The sequence below is a fragment of the Chiloscyllium plagiosum genome, chromosome 11, assembly GCF_004010195.1.
Source record: "Chiloscyllium plagiosum isolate BGI_BamShark_2017 chromosome 11, ASM401019v2, whole genome shotgun sequence".
NCBI classification, from domain to species: domain Eukaryota; kingdom Metazoa; phylum Chordata; class Chondrichthyes; order Orectolobiformes; family Hemiscylliidae; genus Chiloscyllium; species Chiloscyllium plagiosum.
Genome location: NC_057720.1, coordinates 13087321 through 13107163, shown reverse-complemented (window position 1 = coordinate 13107163; position 19843 = coordinate 13087321). Strand labels below are relative to the sequence as shown.

Below are 19843 nucleotides of genomic sequence, written 5' to 3'. Positions count from 1 at the left end.
TCCACCCTGCACTCTGACCTGTCACCATCACCCCCCCCCAGCTTCATCTACCTATCTCATTCCTAGCTCCTCCTCCCCCTCCCATTTAGCTCTGTCCCCCTGGGCCCCCCCGCCCCACATTTCTGATGAAGAGCTTATGGGTTAAACATCAACTTTCTTGCTCCTTGGATACTGCCTGGCTGGCTGTGTTTTTCCAGCACCATACTTTTTGACTCTTCAGAAACTCCTCTTTCAGAAACGAGGGAGGCAGAAAGCAGGTAATTATAGACTACTTAGCCTGAGCTTAGTCATTGGTAAAAGTTTTAGTCCATTATTAACGTTGAGATTGTGGAGTACTTGAAAGTACATTGTCAAACAGGGCGACATCAGCATGGCTTCATCAAGGAGAAATCATGCCTGACAAATCTGTTGAAATTCTTCGAGAAGGTAACAAGCAAGTTAGACAAAGGAGAGACAGTGGCTGTGATCTATTTGGAATTCCAGAAAGCCTTTGACCAGGTGCTGCACAGAAGGCTGCTAAATAAGATCAGAATCCATGGTGTTGGGGGCAAGTGACTGGCATAGATAGAGGATTATCTGACTGGCAGGCAGAAGATGTGAGTAAATGGGTCTTTTTGAGGACGGCAGCCGTGACTAGTGGAGTTCTGCAGGGATCAGTTTGGGACCACAACTGTTCACATTATACACTCCATGATCTGGAGAAAGGAACTGAGCATTTTTCTTATTCACTTATGGAATGTGGGCATCACTGGCTTGGCAGTGTTTATTCCCCATTGCTAATTACCCAGAGGGCAGTTAAGAGTCAACAACATTGCTGTGGGTTTGGAGTCATGAGTAGGCCAGACCAGGTAAGAATGGCAGTTGCTGTCCCAAAAAACCTCAGTGACCCAGATGGGTTTTTCTGGCCAAGGGATAATTGTTTGATGATCATCATTAGACCCTTAATTCTTCATTGAATTCAAATTCCACCATCTGTTGTAGAATATTACTGTGGACCAATGCTTGGGTCTCTGGATTAACACTCGAATGATAATATCATGAGGTTATTGCCTCCCTGTGCAGCTGACACAAAGACAAATGGAGGGACAGATAGTGTTGAGGAAGCAGGGAGGATGCAGAAAGACTTGGACAGGCTACAAGATTGTATTCATCTGCCATTTCTTTGCCAATTGCAGGAAAATGTGAGGTTATGCACTTTGGTAGGAAGAATAGAAACCATGGACTATTTTCTGACCAAGGAAATGCTTCCGAAATCTCAAGTTCAAAGGGACTTTGGAGTCATGGCTCAGGATTCTCATAAGGTTCAGTTGGCAGTTAAGAAGGCAAATGTAATGTTAGCATTCATTTCAAGACTGCTCAATAGAGGAGCAAAGGTGTACTATTCAGGTTATGTAAAGCTCTGGTCACTGGAATAGTGACTGGTTTTGGGTGCCTAATCCAAGGAAAGGGAAGCTGTCATTGGAGGAGGTCCAGAGAAGGTTTCCAATACTGATCCTCGGGATAAGGAGCTTGTCAAATGAGCAGTTGAGAACTCTGGGTCTGCACTTGATTGAGTTTAGAAGGATCGCAGGGGGATTGAAACTTTCAGAATACTGGGAGGTTTGGATTGTGTGGTCGTAGGGCAGATGTTTCCACCATTAGGAGAAACTAGGATCTGGGGCCACAGCCTGGGGTGAAGGCACAGCCTTTTAAAACTGAGATGAGAAGTTTCTTCAGCCAGAGGGTGATGTCTCTAGAACTCATTGCTGCAGAAGGCTGAGGAGGCCAAATTATTGAGCGTATTTAAGACTGAGATAGCTAGGTTCTTGATAGGCAAGGGGATCAAATGTTATGGGGAGAAAGCAAGGGATTGGAACAAGGAGAGATGCCCAGTTGATGGGCTGGAATGGACACAATGATCCAAATGGCCACTTCCTGCGCTGCAATAATTTTGTGACAAAACTTTCCACTCGCACACCCCATCTTCAATATTTACAGCCTCCACCACCTTGGAGGTGAGACAGGAGTGAGTACCATCAACAAGATGCACTGCCCTGATCCTCCACGATTCCTTTGGCAATATTTTCCAAACCTGTGACCTCTGCCATTCAGTGGGACAAAAGAATTGCCTGAGAGTACTGCTCCCTGCAAGTTCCTTTCCAAGCCACCTACTGTCCTGACATGGAACTGTAGCACCATTTTTCGTTCTCAGTGGGTTGGAATTCTGGAACTGCACATTGGGGAAACCTAACCCCTTCTCCCTTTTACTGTAGCAGTTCAAGAGATAGTTCACTGCCAGTTTCCTAGGGGAAAGGTAGGTTGGCCTAGCCAACAACATCCATGTTATGTAACCAAATGTAGAAAATTCTCTTTACCTCAATGTTGCATTAAGTTCCACATTCTAATCGTTTTCTATTTTGAAAACCAGTTTCTGCTAAATTCCAGTTAAATTTATTGGTGACCATATTGTACCTAGGATCCCTAGTTCTGGACTCTCCTGCTGAATGAAGCACATTGTCATGGTTTAATGCTTCAAATCCTTTTAAGATTATCATAGACCTTTCCAGAGAGAAGAATCTCATTCTGTTTGATCTTTCCTGCTAAGTATGTTCTCCCAGTTCTGGTATTCATCTTCTCCATTGCCCCATCTTTTTGATAATTAATAAGCCAGAAGTGTTCATTTATTCGAAATGTGGATTGACTGAGATTCTTCAATCAACCCAAATAATTTCTCTGCTGGGTGTAAGTTTGCTTGCTGAGCTGGAAGGTTCATTTTCAGACGTTTTGTCACCATAGTAGGTAATTCCATCAGTGAGCCTCCAGTGAAGCACTTGTGTTATGGCTCACTTTCTATTTGTGTTTGTTTCCTTGGGCTGGTGATGTCATTTCCTGTGTTGATGCCATTTCCTGTTCTTTTTCTCAGGATGATACATGGTATACAAATCGATGTGTTTGTTAACCAGTTCACAAGTAATTTCACAAGTAATTAACTTGCTGTTTAACAAATACTCTCATGGGACAATTTAATATCTTAAAGGTGCGATATAAATGTGAATGTTTAAGCAGCTCTTTGAGATATCCTGAGGGCATGGTAAACTTCTGTTATCATTGATTATTTAAGAACTAATTGCCTGCCGGGTTGTGCAGGGAATGATAAATGTGATTGAATGCCTTTTAAGAAGACTGTCCTCCAGTTGTATGTTAGTTCAAGGACTAAGTTTGATTGCATTAATGGTCCACAAGTTTCATACTGGTACAGATTTGAAGCTGCTTTACTCCAGTGCCATGTTTCAAGTGTACACTGGATGTGTTGGTGTAAGCATTTTCTAAAGCACTTTCAGGGAATCCTAATTGGTTTTATTGTTTGTTGACAGGACCACTTTGCACCAACAGCATATAAACCACAGCATATATTGGGTGTGGGTGTTTGCACTCCCTTTTTGATTTCCTGAAAAACCTCCTCCTCTGCTTTTGGTTGCACTTCAGTCCCACGCTCCTGATCTTTGGGCACCCGGTACGGAGGAAGGAGGGCAAGTCTGAAGACCTCCTCGTGGGTCTGCTCCTGGGCCTGGCCAAACTGGCCATTAACAGGTCCAGGCAGCGGGCCGTGGAGGGGGTCGTTAGGGCCGACTGCCTGCCCCTCTTCCGCGGTTACGTTAGAGCCCGGGTGTCCTTGGAGAAGGAGCACGCGGCGTCGACCAACACCCTGGAGTTGTTCAGGGAGAGGTGGGCGCCACAGGGAGTGGAGTGCATCATTTCTCCCTCCAACTCTATTTTGATTTAGTCCCCACCCACCCCTTCACTGTTTTGATCACACATCACTGCCCTTTGATGTGAAGGGCAGTGTTTGTCACTGGCCACCCGGGTGTTTTCCTATCTTCCTGGTGGTGGAATTTGAATAAAGATTGGTGCACTTTGTGTCTTTCACTGTGTCTCACACCTGCACACACACACCATGGGTGCTGGGGAAAAAATAAGCACTACCGCACTTAGGTGGTAGTGTGGGGTTAAATTAAAAAAAAGATAAACAAGGATGGCCTGGCCAAACTGGCCATAACCAGGTCCAGGCAGTGGGCCGTGGAGGGGTTCAGAAAAAAAAATATAAACCACAGCATCTGAACCTCAGTTCTTGGCCAGTGCTAATGAGCCACAGTCTTCTACTTTCAACTCTTAGCATCACTGGCAACGAAATATACGAGACACAGCCAAACATCTTTGGATATTCCAAGATAGCTTGGTAACTGTCCACTAAATCATTTAGAACATTTGCACATGTGAATGGAGTGTGTGAGGTAAATGCTCTTCAGTTTTGATTAAACTGAGACATTTGGCATGAATTTCTGAAATCACTCAAACAAAATCTGTTAGTTTTGTGCTGGTGGCAATAGAACTGAAGTGTCTTCAGAGAATATTGGGGTAAAGGAATCATTTCTTTAAAATAAAATGAAGCAAATGGGCAAGTACAAGGTGGAAAGGGATATTGAGGTAGATACAATAAGTTTGGACGTTTGCCCCAGCAGTTGATGCTAAGTATTCTATCTCAATCTGCATGTTGTTTTCTCCAAAGCTTAATTTGGAATTAACTGAATTATATTGGCAGTAATTACATCTTTTAATATTGAGGAAATTTCCATTTCAAGAGAGTACTGAACATTTAGCTTCTATTCCCATGACATTGGGATATCTGGTCGGCATGGACGGGTTGGACCGAAGGGACTGTTTTCATGCTGTACCTCTCTATGACTCTATAATTGAATAAAGGATGTGCAGGGTAGTTTTTCAAATGAGGAAGGAACTGGAAATGAGTTGAACTTGTGCCAATGCACAGTAAGGTTAGTGACTTAACCCTATTTAAATATAGTTTCAATTTCAATCTCTTACTACTTCAATTTTTCTGAAACCTGTGGGCTTGTATAAGCATGGGACTGTCAGAATTCTGACTTTTAAATACTGTCCTGTGCTGTCATCTAAATTGGCTATCACCTGGTCTGCAGCTACCATTTGAGATTTACCCAAGCAAAATTTTAAAGATTGCATTTTTGGAACAAGTTTTAGACTTTAAAGCCTCCCAAATTGCTTTGTGGACAATAAACAGCTAATAAAGCTTCATGTGATTTCTATAAATAATTACTTCAGTATCCTAATTGTAAAATCCTGTTGTTGGTGTGACTTAATCCTTTTGAGGCCTTTTAGTAATAAGTTATGTCAATGAGAAATATAACATCAGGAACTCCTGTCCCAGCCATTATATCACGCAGCTGCCAACTGTCATTGCTTGGGAACATTTTTATTTTGAATTTTTCCATAAAGTGTCTCAAAATCATTTTATAGTTCAGCCATTTTCTAATCATTGTAGCTGTTGGTCATAAATCTCTGCTTTCTCTGATAATGACAGTTCTGGAATTGTACTTGTTACCTGCTGGTATAGTCACTTCTAATTGGACTTGTCACAGAGGTGTCAGTTGTTAAAAGCTGAAGTGTAGCTGGGCATGCAAGCAAAGAGTCTGGCTGTTCCTCACTTCTTATTGCACAATATAAGTGTACATATTGTATGGCTGACTTTAACATGTTTGCAATATAAATATTGGATAAGCTATCTAGTTGTAATTCTTACAGATTTTCTTTTGCGTACCCTGTCAGCTAATTCTCTGCAGGAGAAACACAGCACAATATAAATTTGGAATGACAAGCCATAGTTCTGAAGAAAAGAATAAGAATTTTCTAAAATGCCAGCTGTCTTCTTTTTAAGACGTGCTGGATTAATTGAGAAGAGTGGGAGTGAACTTCTCTCCTAAACTGCACTTTGGTGGTCAAATTTTTTTTTGTGAGTGCTGCTGGCCTCTCCCTAATAGCCCCTGAATTGAGGGCAGTTACATGTCAATCATATTGTTGTGGTTCTGGAGTCACATCGTCCAAACCGTGTAAGGCTGATTTCCTTCCTTAATGGACGTTAGTGAGCCAGATTGGTTTATATGGTTGTTGCCATGATCAAAATATTCCAGATGTTTTAAGTTGAATTTAAATTTAGCAGCTGGCATCTTGGTCTTTAAACCTGCACCCCAAGACATTAACCTGGACCTCTGGATTCCTAGTCCAGTGACTGCCACTATATGAACATATTGGGGTTCTGAGCATGCACACAGTGTTCTTAGATTGGGGTTTGGATGTAACTCCTTCATCTATACTCTGTCATAACAGAGCTTAATCCTAATCTACAAGGAGTAGCTTTTTATTTAACTCTCTACTTTTTATTTGAAGTATTGCACATTTATTCTGTGCATAAACAAGCTGGCATACATCCGAGATGTGCACCTTCCTTTCAAAGCAAAAAAAAAATGATTTTGAACGAAAATGGTCATTTTCAACATGGATGTTTAGATTGATAAATGGAGTGCTAATGAGCACTATTGTCCTGGATGGTGTGGCACATCGAGCATTGCAGCTGCATGCAACCTAACATGAGCATTTCACCACTGTCTGGATTTGTGACTTTCTTGTAGTGGAGAACCTTTAGGGAGTTAAACAATGAGCAACTCATCATAATATCCATCCTCTGACTTGCTCTAATAACCATGGTATTGTGTTGTTTGTCCAGTTTAATTTCTCTTGATGATGACCCAGTGAATGTAATGGAGGAGATATTTGTCAATGATAACATCAAACAAGCATGGTGCCCCTGTCTTATTTGGTGTTGTAATTATTTGGCTTTTGTCATCCCAAGCCTCTGTGTTGTGGTTTGCTTCAGTTTACTGCTCTTTCTCCTCTGTATGGTTCCTTAGTTTTATCATTTTGACTCTGACTCTGGTCTGTAATTTAGCATGTTTTTACATTGCTAGTATGTACCTTTCCATTTCCAATTGATTTGATATTTATACATCCTGTTTTCTGTTTGCAGATATATATGTGTGGTGCAGAGCTATCATCTGAAGCCTGCCGAGAGCTTGGTTTCTCCAGTAATTTGCTCTGCAGCTCATGTGACCTCCTTGGCCAATTCAGTCTCAATCAGTTGGACCCAAACTGCAGACGATGTTGCCAAGAGGAAGCCCAGTTAGAAACAAAAAAGGTATTGCTTTTATTATAAATTGCCTAATAAATTTAATCCAGATTATTTAATTGTCAGATGCATGTAGTAAGTTTTAATTACTTAAAATATTTGCCGACACTAAATTTGGAAATGATTGTCTTTTGCAAACGAGCAATGTTATGAAACAAACCAGCTCATAATATATCAAGGATACCAACGTTTTATCTTATTTAAAGGCAAGTGTAAGGTGCTGTGTTCCAGATGATTCATTTGGTCCATTACTAGGCTTTAAACAAAATTCACTTTATTCTTACAATACAGCTAAAACATAAACAAAGAAGATTTGGCATAACTTTAACTCTCTTGAAATACTCTATAATATTATTCAACTATTCCAATATAGCAGCATCCCATAAACATACTCTTGGCAAAAGCAAATTCAGCAAAACAAACTTTTCTCAAGTGCAATCTCCTTTCTAGTCTAGGAGAAAGGAGCACAAAAAAAAATCTAACAGCAGAGTAGCTTTTTGCTACAGCAGATAGAGCTGTATGTATCAGCTGTGTGAGTCTGACTCCACCTGCTCAATCTTCCTTTGTCTAATTTAAGAAAAAACATGCCAGAAGTTCAGAGGCATTTGCCAACTGCTTCTGAAGTCGACATACTGACATCACTGTGCAATACCTCTGTGCCATAAAACAGCAGAACAAATCACTCAAAGGCACACTACTATTGTAATAGTTGGTAAAGTTCACCGCTAATGAATTAATATGCTTTGTTTAGATTTGGAAGTTTACTAAACATATTACTCCATATATTCAATGTTAAAAATCTCATAACACCAGGTTATAGTCCAATGAGTTTATTTGTAAGTACTAGCATCGCTCTGAAAGCTAGTACTTCCAAATAATCCTGTTTAGACTATAGCCCGGTGTTGTGCAATTTAACTTAGTCCACCCTAGTCCAAAGCTGGCACCTCAATATCCTATGTATTCTGTGACACCAAGAACTATTTGAAGGATACATCGGCAGGATATGCTGTTTGGTATTGATGCATCATTTTGTAGTTTTACGCTGTTATCCTCTTCACTTAAAGAAGCTTCTGGTTTATGAATCAACAGTATTGTCAAATACTTCATTTACACAGATGATCCCTACTTAAAAACAATAAGTATATATCTTGGATATCAGGGTTAATGTAAGCCACTGATGAATTAACTTTTACTATGAAACCTGAGACAAGTCCACTACCTTGACATAATTGGGTTTGAACCCTACATAAGGCATTTGATAAGGTTCCCCGTGGTAGGCTCATTCATAAAGTCAGGAAGTATGGGATACAGAGATTTGGCTATCTGGATTCAGAATTGGTTGGCTGACAGAAGGCAGAGAGTGGTTGTAGATGGAAAGTATTCTGCTTGGAGGTCAGTGTTGAGTGGGGTCCCGCAGGGCTGTATTCTTGGGCCTCTGCTCTTTCAAGTTTTTGACTTGGATGAGGAGGTTGAGGTTTGGGTTAGTAAATTTGCAGATGACACAAAGTTTGGTGGTGCTGTTGATAGCATCAAGGGCTACTGCAGACTGCAGCACGACATAAACAGGATGCAGAGGTGGGTTGAGAAATGGCAGGTGGACTTCAACCTGTGATGCATTTTGGAAGGTCGAACTCGAATGCTGAATATAGGATTAAAGGCAAGATTCTTGGCAGTGTGGAGGAACAGAGGGATCTTGGTGTGCAAGTACATAGATCCCTTAAAGTTGCCACCCAAGTGGATAGGGTTCTTAAGAAAGCATATGGTGGTTTGGCTTTTATTAATGGGGGATTGAGTTTAAGCCGTGAGGTTTTGCTACTGCTCTACAAGTCCCTGGTGAGACCACACTTGGAATATTGTGTCCAGTTCTGGTCGCCCTACAATAGGAAAGATAGAGGCTTTGGAGAGGGTGCAAAGAAGGTTTACCAGGAAGCTGCCTGGACTGGAGGGCTTGCCTTATGAAGAAAGGTTGAATAAGCTCGGAATTTTCTCTCCAGAGAGAAAAGGAGGAAGAGAGGAGACCTGATCGAGGTCTACAAAATAATGAGTGGAATAGATAGGGTCAATAGACAGAGACTTTTCCTCAGGGCAGGATTGACTCGTACGAGGAGTCAAAGTTTTAAGATATTAGGAGAAAGATATAGAGGACACGTCAGAGGTAGGTTCTTTACGCAGACAGTTGTGAATGCATGGAATGCATTACCAACTGTGGTGGTGGATGCTGGACATGCACATGAATAGCAGTGAGTTGAGGGGTGCATAGGTTAAGTTGTTATATTTTACATTAGGTTTAAACCTCGGCTCAACATTGTGGGCCAAAGGGCCTGTTCTGCGCTGTACTTTTCTATCTTCTATAAGAATTAGAATTTTGCAGAATTTGTGAATTGAAACAAGTATTTTTAAGGAGTTTGATTTTAATCTGGTGATTTTTGTTTTGTCTAAATGATGGTGTTGCAGGTTCTACGTTTTTAATCATAGTTGCATCTAAATTATGGATGAAATCTGGGATGCTGGAGGGAATGGTAACTGCTAGTTACTTTCATGTACTATCAACAATCTGGTTTGAACCCTTCTCTCTTCGTAATCATTTGTAGAAACAAGTCTGAGGATTTTGTCTTTATCACTTGGATTAAGACTGAGAGTAAGTTGTCTCTGCTATTTTTTTTCACACCTACCCATCCCAAGTTTATACCATGCCATAAATTGAAACTTTTACCTTTCTCCTGTTTCCCTACTCTTTCCTGCTGTCTTCCTGAAGCTCATTTTGTCTTGAGACTCTTCTCTTGCTTCTAACCCTATTAAACTTGACTACTGAACCACAGCTCCCAGGCCCACATGCTATTGTTGTGGGTGATTCCCTTAATTTAGCTGCAGCCTTTGGAATGGCTTGCTGTAATGTCCTTATGGCTATAACATGTCATTTCTGATGAAGGGATAATGCTCCTCAGATGTTGCCTGACCTGCAGTTCTTTTTCCAATATCTCACTCATGACTATAACATCCTTTGCATTGTCTAGCTGAAGGGAACAGCTGTTGCAGGTTCCATTCTTATCTCAATAGTAACCTTGTCTTTACAAAACTGTAGTTAGTTCTACAGTCTCTCAAGGGTCATTTTACCCCTCTTGTTTTCATCTGTGTACTGACCCATGGCAATGATACTGGATATGATATCCACATGTACCTTGGCAACACCTAACAAACTCACTGGCTACACTCTATTCTTCAGAGTTCTCTGTGGTGTTAGACAGCTTGTCTATTATCCAACTTTAAATGAACTTAAATTTCACTTGATTGATTTTTCCAACTTTTCAAGATCATAGGGACTACACAGTCTCCATTCCTGAGCCATTGATTCCATTCACCTCTGCTGACCAGTGCCTCTGGCTGGACAAAAATATTAAAACTTTACACCAATGATTTTCTAGCCCATTGATTTTTATTTTTCAATCACAAGGCTAACAATTTTCATCTCCACCCATCTACTACTGAAGATCACTTGTGTGCTTTTGTTGCTTTCTAATTCTAATTCCCTTTCAAGGCTGTCTCCTATCTTCATCCATGCTAAATTTCAGCTCATACAAACATTTGCTGCTTGTATTCTTACTGGCATCGAGACCATTCACCTTTGTTCACTGACCTGTGTTGGTTCCTGATCAACCATTGCTGCTTTTTTAATTCTCTTCAATCCTTTTTTGAACCTGATCCTATGTGCATCTCCCATTTTCTTTGCCCTACCAATGATATTTGTGCCTTCAGCTGCCACGATTCTAACTTGAGGAATTTGTTTCCCAACTCCTTCCTTTTCCACCTCTTCTCCAAGTGCATCTTAAAACTTGTTTCTTTGATCACCTGAGATTATTCATGGGTTTTCATACCTCCGACTGACTTTTCCCATTCTCTTGTCCAGATTCCTAACGTTTCCTTGCTTTCCTCCTTTTTTTATCTTTGCCTCAGGCACTTGTTTGTTTGTTCAATCAGATTCCTTTGAAGCATCATGGGCATTTAACTGTGTTAATATTATATTATTCCATGCTCTTGATGGAAAGGAGGACAAAAATTATCAGAAAAGATCACTTCTGCTTTTGTTGAGGCTGCAAAGTTTGCATAATTGAAGAGGAAACGAGAGGAACAAACCTTATCGGTCTCACTCTTTTGTCCATCTGCCAGAAAATCATCCTTTCTGCCACCTTCTTCATTCATTCATCCACCACCTTGTTGACTGTAAATCTACTGTTCTCATTCCTCAAAACATTTGTGTGTGTGTGTGTGTGTGTGTGTGTGTGTGTGTGGTACACCAATGCTTTCACACCCTCTTGCTCATTAATGTTATTTATGGATTTAGTTGTATATGTAGAGTCATAGAAGTACACCATGGAAACACATTCCCTTTAGTCCAACTCATCTGTGTCGATGCTGCCTGAACTGCTGTGCTCTTCCAGCATCACTAATCCAGACCAGATATCCTAAATTAATCTAGTCCCATTCGCCTGCACTTGACGTTTGTCCCTCTAAACCGTTGCTACTCATGTATCCAATTATCCTCATTTGCTGTGTGTAGGCCTCTTGAAATCTGATTTGAAACACAAACCTGGGTATAATTTTTCATATTTACTTCCAAAAGACCTCCTCCAGCATGGAGGCCAATCAAAAGATCAAATGCAAGGCTTTGCATATTTGGCTGTCTTGAGTTTCCACATAGCTTTGTATGAATACTTTTAACAGAAGCACAAGTTCGGTTTCTCCTTTTTCTGTTCTGCCACTGAGAGGTTACTTTCTTCTGTCCAGAGTTGACCTCTTGCAATGAGACTTAATTGGAACCTCTGACAATATTGCACTCCTACTGTGTAGCATTATCATCTCTTAATGATAATCATTGCTCTGGGTAATATTTGCTTTGGCTCTCATTTTAAACATTTATGTAATAACAGTAATAGAAATTTCCTTTCTTAAAAAGTCAATAAATAAAATGTTTTATATGAAGAAAGGAAGGATAGTAAACTGACGACTGGTGTGTTGTGGAATTGCACGGTTGAGATCTTTGTAAAGATGCATATCAAACCAATTATTGTCGCTTGTTTCATTTCTTCTTTTAACAAGTTTCTACCATAAGGGAGATTCTGTACAATGGCAGTTTGTATTGCCACTTAAACTTACTTGAAATGAAAATATCAAGCCCCTTAAGAATTCTGTATATTTAAATGAGATCATCTCTCAATCTAAATTCCAGTGAGTAGAATCCCAACCTGTTTTGCCTTACGAGCAAAGACTATTCCTCACATACTAGGGATAACCCTTGTGAGTCTTCTCTGAATTGCCACAAATACAATGATACCAATTGTCAAGAGGACTAAAACTGTTCATTGCATTCCAGATATGGTCTCGGCAGCACCTAGTATAGATGCCATAAGGCTTCTCTACCCTTCAACTCCAACCCCCTTGAAATAAGGGGGGGGGGGGGGAATAGAGGGCATAGGTTTAAAGTGAGAGGGGAAAGATCTAAAAGGGACCTTGGGGCAACGTTTTCACACAGAGAGTGGATCCATGTATGGAATGTGCTTCCAGAGGAAGTGGTGGAGGCTGGTACAATTACAACATTTAAAAGGCATTCGGATGGGTATATTAAGAGGAAGGGTTTACAGGGATATGGACCAAATGCTCGCAAATGTGACTAGATTTACATAAAATACCTGATTTGGCATGGATGAGTTGGACCAAATTATCTGTTTCCATGCTGTATACCTGACACTCTCTCTGAGTGCAACTTCGAATCTTTCCTGTCTCATTCTCATCAATAATCTGATTTTAATTTTGTACAATGCTGAGTAACTTACTGTACCTGCTGTACTCTTGCACTGTTTAAGGAGTTTGGGATTGGGAACATTCAGACACATTATCACCAAATTTTCTTTTAGTACTTTTAAAAATAATCTAGATATTGACAACTATAAAATGAAATTAGTCTTGTAAATGTTGATTATTTTTAGCAGTATTTAAATAAATGGGAATGACTGTTTGTTTGTCAGGCTACTTGTGAGGATCCTTAGGGAAGGATGTTTTGGCCCAGGAGGGAATTCAATGTATGTTTACAATTTTACAAGGATGATACTTGGATTTCAGGGGTTCAGTTCCAAGGAGAGATTAGACAAATTGGGTCTTTATTCTCTAGAATATGGAAAGTTCAGAAGTGATCTAATTGAGGTCTTCAGGTTATTAACAGGGAAAGACAGAATAGATAAAGAAACTATTTCCACTAAGAAGTAAGGCCAGGCCATTCACAAGCATTGTTAGAAAACGCTTTCATGGGGAAAGAGTAGTGGAGCTTTGAAACTCATCCTCAATTGGCAGTCAATGCTAATTCAATTGTTTAATGGAAATCTGAGAGAGAAATTTTTGTTTACTAAGGGTATCGAGATGAGCCCAAAGCATGCAACAGATGTTGCCTTGGCAACAGATAGCCATGATCTTATTGAATGAGGGGGCCAAATGGCCTACTCCTGGTTTTGTGTTCCTCAATTCAATGCTGACCTGAGTGTTTCTTGAATCTTATACTGTCGTTTCACTTTCCAGGAGAAAATGTTGCTGCGGGTCACTCTCTTAAATGATGTAATTGGATGGGATATTGAGAATATTCCATTTTCCAAGCAGTTAGCCTTGGCTCATTAATTGCATCCTTGCCTTTCTCCAGAGATTTGAGCATCTCACATGGGTTAGCATTCCCACACATTATTGTAGAGATTTTATGCCAATAAGAGGTGTGACGTCTTTTGATGAAATTAGGGTGAGGTGTCGTCTGTCCTCTTGGACAGAAAAGATCCCATTGCATTCATGAGAAAGAAGGGTAGTTATGATGTCCCCAGTCTTTACATCCATTAATTGAATATTCAGTTTTAGTAACATCAATCATTCATTTTGACAGTAGCAACCTTTTTGCATTCATGTATCTTTTTTTTTCCAATTTGGATAAGCACTCCAAAGTACTTCGCGTGACTCTGAACCATGAGAGAGATTAGGACAAGTAACTAAAATCCTGCTCCATGTAGACATTGAAGCTTGTCTTAAAGAGACTGGAGAAGTTGGGGAGAATTCTCAAGGTTAAGGTCTGGATACCTGAAAGCATGCCAATCATGGAATGATTTAATAAACTCTGGGATGTGCAAAAGAGACTAGAATCAGAAGAATGTAAAAACTTTGTGGATGGTGTGTCGGTAGGAGGTCAAAAAATAGAATGGGATAATCTCGTGTTGACAACAGGATGCGAATTCTGTAATTTGAGGTGTTACCTCTCGGGTGTATAACGCAATTTTTGTTTTCAGGTTTCATTCGACCTAACTCCAACTTTGCATCTCCAGAGGGCAACACTTCATAGCATGAAATATTCATCTCCCTATCTGTTCTCCATTTTCTGTGTAATTAGGCAGCTTACCCACATCCCACAAATGAGCGGGGAGAGAGAAAAATAATAATACTGTGTGGAGCAGCTACTGCTGGAAACATTACCCAGTGGAACCAGAAATGATTGGGTTAAATTCTGTACCTATGCTTTTGAGGGTGTTCTGAATTAATTTTTACCTCTAATTGCATTTACTGCTCATTGTAGTGTTTCTGAGGAGCTCCTTGTACCTGTCATTAATCTACTGAAATCTCAATGTAATGCTTATTCCATGTTCGATTGTCACCTAGTGACTACAGTTCTTTTATGTGCCGAAAAGTCTTTTTGGTCATATTTACTATTACCTTAGAATTGTATCAACTTCGCAACAGATCCGATATTCTGATGCCCAATGGTCCATTGTACTTGTATGCACGATAAACAGTTTGTCAACGAAGCCAGGAATTTTTCCTCCTTCACTCAAGTCAATTTTGTAAGCCGTCCCACAGGCAGATGAGCAGTATTTCTGGCGAATTAATAAGAATGTATGATTCCCATTTACCTGTTATTATTGTTTTGCTCTGCCAGCTTGATAGAAATGCTAGATCAATTAAATATAGAAGTTATTGATGTTATGTACTTGGTGATAATGTCACTGGGCTAGTAATCATAACCATGTGAAGGGTGACCATATCTACACTCTCAATGCTGTTCGGAAGTGAGTTTCAGTATTTTGACCCAGCAACAGTAGAGTGGCAGTTGTGAACTCCAAGTTACAATGATGCAGGCTGTGCAGAGTTTCCCCTCTTTTTGCTCCTCTGTTGTTGAAACCTCTCATATGACTTTTAAGTTGATTCTTGTGCTCCTAGCTGACTGTTTCTACAGTTTGTAAACTTGTCATTAAAACCTTGCTGTCATCACCTAACTTGCAGCATCTCCCATTTGCCCTCCAACTGTGCTCATAAATGTGATCCACCCTAGCATCTTTAAAAGAAGTGACTGTGGAGATAATAGAGGCATTGGTTATAAACTTCCAAAAGTTCTTGGATTCTGAGAGGATCCCGTGGATTGGAAAATAGCTATTGTATCAACATTATTCTGGAAAAGGGGGAGGAACAAAACAGCAAACTGCAAGTCTTTTAACGAAGTTGTTTGAATGCATTGTTAAGATTATTGCTGGATACGTTGCCTGGTCACCTAAGTAAAGTTTCCCCCAATGCAGTAAGATGTTTAAGATCTTAATGAAAACTGGATATAAGGCGTTTGAGCATAAGTAAGCCATTTGGTCCATAGAATCTGCTTTGCCATATGATGAGTTTGTGGCTGATCTGAGAATAATCAGTTTCTCTGTCATGCCTTTTTCTTCTTAATCCATGATTCCCTCACTGATTTAAAAATCTGTCTATCTCAGCCTTGAAAATTCATACCCCAGTCTTCCTCACTCTCTGGTGAAGCATTCCACAGACTTACTACCTCCTCACTTGTCTGAAATGGGTGACCACTTATTTTGATTGTACCAACTCGTCCTCGACTCTGGTGAGGAGAAAGAATCTCTCTGTATCTACCCTGTCAAGCCTTTTTAAAAATCTTGATAAATCAAGGTTTATTCTTCACACTGCCTTGGGAAAGCAGCCAACATAATCCAAGAATGCTCCCACACCAGTTATACTCTGTTCCACCCTCTTCTGTCAGGCAGAAGATACAGAAATTTAAAAAGCGGTTCCCCATTGTTATTAAACTTTTAAACTTTAATACTCTCCTGTATTAAAGTTGATCTTTCTCTGCAGCTGTAACACTATAATTTGCGTTCTGTTCTATTACCATGATGTGCTTATCTAAGGTATAATTTATCTATGTAGCATGTAAAACGATCCTTCTCTCTATCTCTAGACAGATGGTGATAATAAATCAAATCCAGTCTCCTCTGGTTCATCTAACCTCCAATCATTGTAGGCCAATCTACAACTGTGGGCAACAAATGCTGGCCAGCCAGTGCCTACATCAGAAATGAATGGAAAAAAAAACTAAACTACTTATAATGAAATCCCTCCAGACTCATAATTGACAGTGAACCTTCTCTGCACTGCGCCTCATGCCAGTATATCTTTAGTTCAATAAGGGAACTAAAACTGTTTGCAGTATTCCCAGTTTGGTTCTGACCTCTTTGTATAATTTTAGGAAGACCTCCCTACTTTTATACTCCATACCCTTAGGAGTAAAGGCCAACATTCAATTTGCCACCTGTATTATCTCCTGAGCTCGCATGGTGGCTTTTTTTGCAATTCATACACAAGGAACCTCAGTGTAGTCTTTCTCCATCTGCCGATTTTTTTTAGCCTACTCATTTAACCTGTCTGTATTCCCTCTCTAGACTCGCTATGTAATTTTGTCCTCTGTAAACCTGGTGACAGTACATTGTTTTCTGAACGTGATCTTTTCAAGATCCAAATACTTTCTGCACTCTGGTTCTCTGCTACTTCAAACAATTTATTTTGTCTTGAATTTTAAGTTGGTTGAAATTTAGTGAAAAAATGGCTCCTTTATTCAGCCATGTTGTAGAATGTTATACTATTACATGGAAGAGATGTACATGGATTTATGTTTCAAGTTACCACTCCTTGCATCTCAAACTGCTTGCCACAAATGAATTAAAGATGATTCAGCATTCAGCTATTTTTAAACTCGCTAGTCAACAGTAATAAATATAAAGCATATCTTGGCTTTGTGGAATTAATCAATTTAAATAATTCAAGAAAATACAGACATGCACTTTTTATTTGAAATCTGGCTTTTGAGTATAGTTGTGTATAGGATTCTAAGCAAAACATTGAAAGTCAATGTTTAAATTCTCATCAGTGAACTTTTCTCAGATATTATGCCCCATCAAATCTGGATACACAATATTTGCTGGAACAAATTTTTGGAATCGAAGTCTGCCAAAAGTTGCATTTTCCAATCAGTGTAACAAAGAGGGATAAGCTGGGAGTAAGCCTAACTATCCATGAAATTACAAAAGAAATTGCCCAGATACTTGCAGTTACTGAAGATATCTACTGCATTTTGTGCATACCCATCACATTTATCATTGTATGTTTTAGAACAATTGCTATCTAAGGAAATTACCTTGACTATTAAGACAATTGTACTTTGTACTTTCTGGATTAAAATCATACTACTAGATTCCACAGCACTTTACTAGCTTCATCCCTTTCTTAGCTCAACAACAGCCTCCCAGTTTGTAGTCCAACAACAGAGTTTGTTGAAATGAGAGAGCACTAACTAAACAGCTGATGTTCATATCACTTTGTGGAAATGTGAACTCTTCACTTGCATGGGGTGTGCACAATGAAGTAGTGTGTTTGTAATAATGGCTGATGCACTCTCGTGATAATATTGGCTATTTGACCAATACCGGTTCTTTTATTTTTTCTTTAACTGTTCAGTATATAAAAGTACTTCTCATGGGCAGTGTGTACTCTGAATATTTTTATTCACTTTGCAGAGTAAGGGCATCTCTGATTAGGCCTGTATTTATTGCCCATCCTTAGTTGCCCTTGTTTACATAACATATCTATTACAAGAATTCATGTTTAAATCTTTATGCTCTTCTCTGCACCTAGTTATACTTACTGCCATTTTATGTTCCAGTTTTCAATAAAAATGACAAAAATCATGCAGTAATATTATGGACAGAATAGCAGCTCTAATTTTTGAGTGGGAAGCAGTGAATAAATAGTGTGCTTTTATAATGCTGAAAATTAATGTGCTTTTTATTGCTTTAAAGTGGCAAGTCAGTGGTAATAAGCAATAAATGAGGGAAGCTGGCTAAATATGAATGTTATTATTGATGCTTGTTACAACTAGACAGTCAGCAAGTTTAAATTTATATATGAAAGGATACCTGTTCCTGATGGAGCTTGGAATATAGTTTCTATTTACACGCAGTGGTATCTGGTGCAGCGACTTGGTGGCTGGGGAGGAGCTGCCCAGAGAATAGCAGGGGGTGCTATAAATATATTGAGTGGAGTTTAAATACCAGTGTAGGTTAGATTTGCTGAGTGGTCTGTATATTTCAGGAGCTGGGGAAGAAACTTTAAAAAAACAGCTGATGATTGAGTACTGGGGTCATCATTTTAAACTGATTTAACAAAAAGCTGGGGGAGTGGTACAGGAGAGAAGCCATATTCCAATTGCCATGAACAATTCCAGATCATAAGGGACATATTCAATATGCCTGGGCTGCACCTCAAAAGAGCTGAGACCAAAGTGGGAAATAATTGTTTTTATCTCATTTGTTGAGTATCAGGATGGAGTATGAAATAAGTAAAACAAGGCGCACAGTACAAAGAGACAAAAAGCAATGTTGTATAGAATAGTTTAGAGGTGGAATGATCAGAAGCTGAAGATTTGGAGTGCATGTACATCTATACAGAATCTAATTAAATAAAATTGGTGAGCTGAGACTATATGGGATTTTGATAGTGGCAGTGACCTCTCTGATGCGGAAGGTTGGAAACATTGAATACCTTGCAGCCAGGAAAACAAAAAGTATGGAGAAGGAAAACATTGAATATTTTTCAAAGAAACTGGAATGGACTGCATTAAGGGGACTAAAATCAGAAAACCAGAGGTAGTATTCCAGGGGATGCAAGCTGTAGTGCACCAAATAGTCAGAACGAGATGGAGAAATAAATTGTGGGGCAAATTGCAGAAGGCTGCGTAAACTGCTGATTGGGTATGCTAAGTGTAATTGTTTTATCATAATACACTTGAGGAATAAACACTGAAGTGCAAAGGAGAAATTCCTGATATGTATACACTCACTTCTGCTATAATGCAGTAGTTCTGTTCTTGTGCAACTCCATGTTGTAAGAAAATCGTGCAATAGCAGCACTGTTTAAACTAATGGGGCTGAAATTGCGTTATAGCTAATATATACTTTAAAAATTCACGCTATGGAAACAATATCCGTTTTGTCAATCATAGCGAATTCACATTAACGAAACGCACATTGTAGCAGGACAACCTGCACGGAGAATTTTCGTAATCAGTGTTTCTAGCCCAACGAGGACTGAATTGGGTTCCAGGAAATAAAATGGAAAACTATGCAAAATGGTGATCATAGTATCATTTAATATTTTGACTTTTTTTCACAGGAACGTAGGTAGTTCAGAGGTGACCTTATCGAGGCTTATAAAATAATGAGGGGCATAGATAAGCTGAATGATAGATGTCTTTTTCTTAACATGGGGGATTTCAAGACTAGGGGGCATATTTTTAACATAAAATGAGAGATTTAAAAAGGACATGAGTGGCAATTTTTTTTAAGTGGTTCATGTGAGGAATGAACTGCCAGAGGAAGTGCTGGATGCATGTACAGTTGCAACATTTTACAAGACGTTTAGATCTGTGCATGAATAGGAAAGGTTTGGAGGGATATTGGC

The 19843-nt window shown here is 39.5% G+C and overlaps 1 protein-coding gene across 1 annotated transcript in view; it reads left to right on the top strand.

Annotated features, from left to right (window-relative positions):
- The window catches only part of selenof (selenoprotein F), a 42191-nt gene that overhangs the window by 3721 nt on the left and 18627 nt on the right, over positions 1–19843 (top strand). The window contains exon 2 of the mRNA XM_043698718.1: positions 6875–7042. Within this exon, the coding sequence (XP_043554653.1) occupies positions 6875–7042 (168 nt within the window). The remainder of the gene's footprint in view (positions 1–6874; positions 7043–19843) is intronic.